This window comes from Aptenodytes forsteri, unplaced genomic scaffold (assembly GCF_000699145.1).
Source record: "Aptenodytes forsteri isolate BGI_AS27 unplaced genomic scaffold, ASM69914v1 Scaffold88, whole genome shotgun sequence".
In the NCBI taxonomy this organism is placed as follows: domain Eukaryota; kingdom Metazoa; phylum Chordata; class Aves; order Sphenisciformes; family Spheniscidae; genus Aptenodytes; species Aptenodytes forsteri.
The window spans coordinates 1,455,248-1,457,461 of record NW_008795948.1 but is presented as its reverse complement, the minus strand read 5'-3'; the positions used below and the strand labels follow the sequence as shown (position 1 = coordinate 1,457,461).

The 2,214-nt window shown below is 50.6% G+C and overlaps 1 protein-coding gene across 1 annotated transcript in view; it reads left to right on the top strand.

Annotated features, from left to right (window-relative positions):
• The window catches only part of ADRA2C (adrenoceptor alpha 2C), a 5,105-nt gene extending 3,933 nt beyond the window's left edge, over nucleotides 1-1,172 (top strand). The window contains exon 2 of the mRNA XM_019473676.1: nucleotides 1-1,172. Within this exon, the coding sequence (XP_019329221.1) occupies nucleotides 1-1,172 (1,172 nt within the window).
• Nucleotides 1,173-2,214: the final 1,042 nt, after the last annotated feature.

The window sequence follows — 2,214 nt, the reverse complement described above, 5'->3', positions numbered from 1 at the left end:
CCATCGTGGGCAACGTGCTGGTGGTGATAGCTGTGCTCACCAGCCGGGCGCTGAGAGCCCCCCAGAACCTCTTCCTGGTGTCCCTGGCCAGCGCGGACATCCTGGTGGCTACCCTGGTCATGCCTTTCTCCTTAGCCAACGAACTTATGAATTACTGGTACTTCGGCAAAGCTTGGTGTAACATTTACCTGGCGCTGGATGTGCTCTTCTGCACCTCCTCCATCGTCCACCTGTGCGCCATCAGCCTCGACAGGTATTGGTCAGTCACACAGGCGGTGGAGTACAACCTCAAACGGACCCCCCGGCGGATCAAGGCCATCATCCTCACTGTCTGGCTCATTTCAGCTGTCATCTCCTTCCCGCCATTGATCTCCATGTACCGGGACCCTGAAGAAGATGGCTTTCCCCAGTGCAAGCTCAATGATGAGACATGGTACATCCTTTCTTCTTGTATTGGCTCTTTCTTTGCCCCCTGCCTCATCATGGTGTTGGTCTATATCCGTATCTACCGCGTGGCCAAGCTAAGGACCAGGACCCTCTCTGAGAAGCGTACAATGCCAGAGGGGTCCTCCCAGACTGAGAATGGCTTGAGCCGCGCTGCTGGCGGCTGCACATCCCTGAGGATGCAGCTGGGAGAGAATGGACATTATTCAGTGCACCACTGGCGCAAAGCCTCTGAGCTGGAGGACATTGAGCTGGAGGAGAGCAGCACCTCAGAGAGTAGACGGAGGCGGAGCCGGGAGGAGCATCCCCGCAAAAGCAGCAAGAGCCAGTCCTTCTCCTACTCGTATTCCTCCAAGCATTCTAGTAGCCGTCTGTCCCGCTCTAGCAATCGCTCCATGCAGTTCTTCTCATATCGCCGTCGCCGGAAGCGTAGCAGCATCTGCCGTAAGAAAGTCACCCAGGCCCGGGAGAAACGCTTCACTTTTGTGCTGGCCGTGGTCATGGGGGTCTTTGTAGTTTGCTGGTTCCCTTTCTTCTTCAGCTACAGCCTCTATGGTATTTGCCGGGAGGCATGTGAGGTCCCTGAGACGCTCTTCAAGTTCTTCTTCTGGATTGGGTATTGCAATAGCTCCCTCAACCCAGTTATCTACACCATCTTCAACCAGGACTTCCGCAGGTCCTTTAAACACATTCTCTTTAAGAAGAAGAAGAAGAACTTCCGGCATTGAGCTGGAGGGATGGATTTGCCTTGAGCAGGAGTAGAGTTAAAAGAGAAGGAGAAGGCTCTATGCTGAAAAAGAAGGGAGGAAAGAGAACATGGGGTTTGGGCTTAGAGAGAAGGAAGAGGGCTTGCCCCCTCAGTGGAGCAGAGTGATGCTGTGGGGCATGGGGATAGTGTCAGGGAGGCTGAGGGCATTCACCGTGGTACAGAATGGCGACATGGTGCTGGAGGAGTGGTGCTGGAGTGCAGATGGGTAAACGGGGAGGGGAGTGGTTGTCTTTGAACCCTGACGGAGTGCATGGGGAGTCCGTGGAGGAAAATAGGCTAAGACACTGAGTTTGGGAGGCAGTGAGCTTTTATGGGCTCTGGAATTTTGGGGGAAAATAAGCAGAGACATCAAGAGGAAAGGATTAAGTGGCAGTGGTGGTGGAGATTTGAGTATTTATAAATAGAGCAGCTGGGGCCTGTGGTGGGCTCGTCCCAGTTAGAAATTGGCTTTTACTGCTTATGTGGGGAAAGAAAGTGCAAAGTACCAGGCACTGACAGTCTTTTGAGTTACGAAAGGATTTAAATGTTTGCCAAAAAAACCCCCTAAAGAACAATCCAAACTCTTTTCTAAATAAACCTTTGTACTGTTAAAACCTTCTGAATGATGATTTTACACAGGACTTAAGTCAAACAGAAAGCATGGGGTTTTCTTTTTCTTTCAAGGGGTCTCTGCATATAGAGCTGGATGGGAAATATTTTTCCTATCTTCCCTTAATTTCTGATTCGTCAGTGGGACAAACCTGGGAATCCCGCATGTTTTCATGAAATACAAAAATGAGCACGTGCACCCCATGAGCTTATTTCCCCCTGTTGGATCGCCAGGCAGTAAATTCCTGCTCTGTCCCTCTCAGATCAGTGGCCTGAGCACCTTGCTGTCCTGGAGCAGGTAGTGAAAAAAAAAAAATCATTTTGGTGAACTCACCTAACATTTTCTGAGTTGAAAAAAAAATCAAATTTCCAACCAGCTCAACTTGCATGTGCCCTGGGGAAATTTCTCCCCC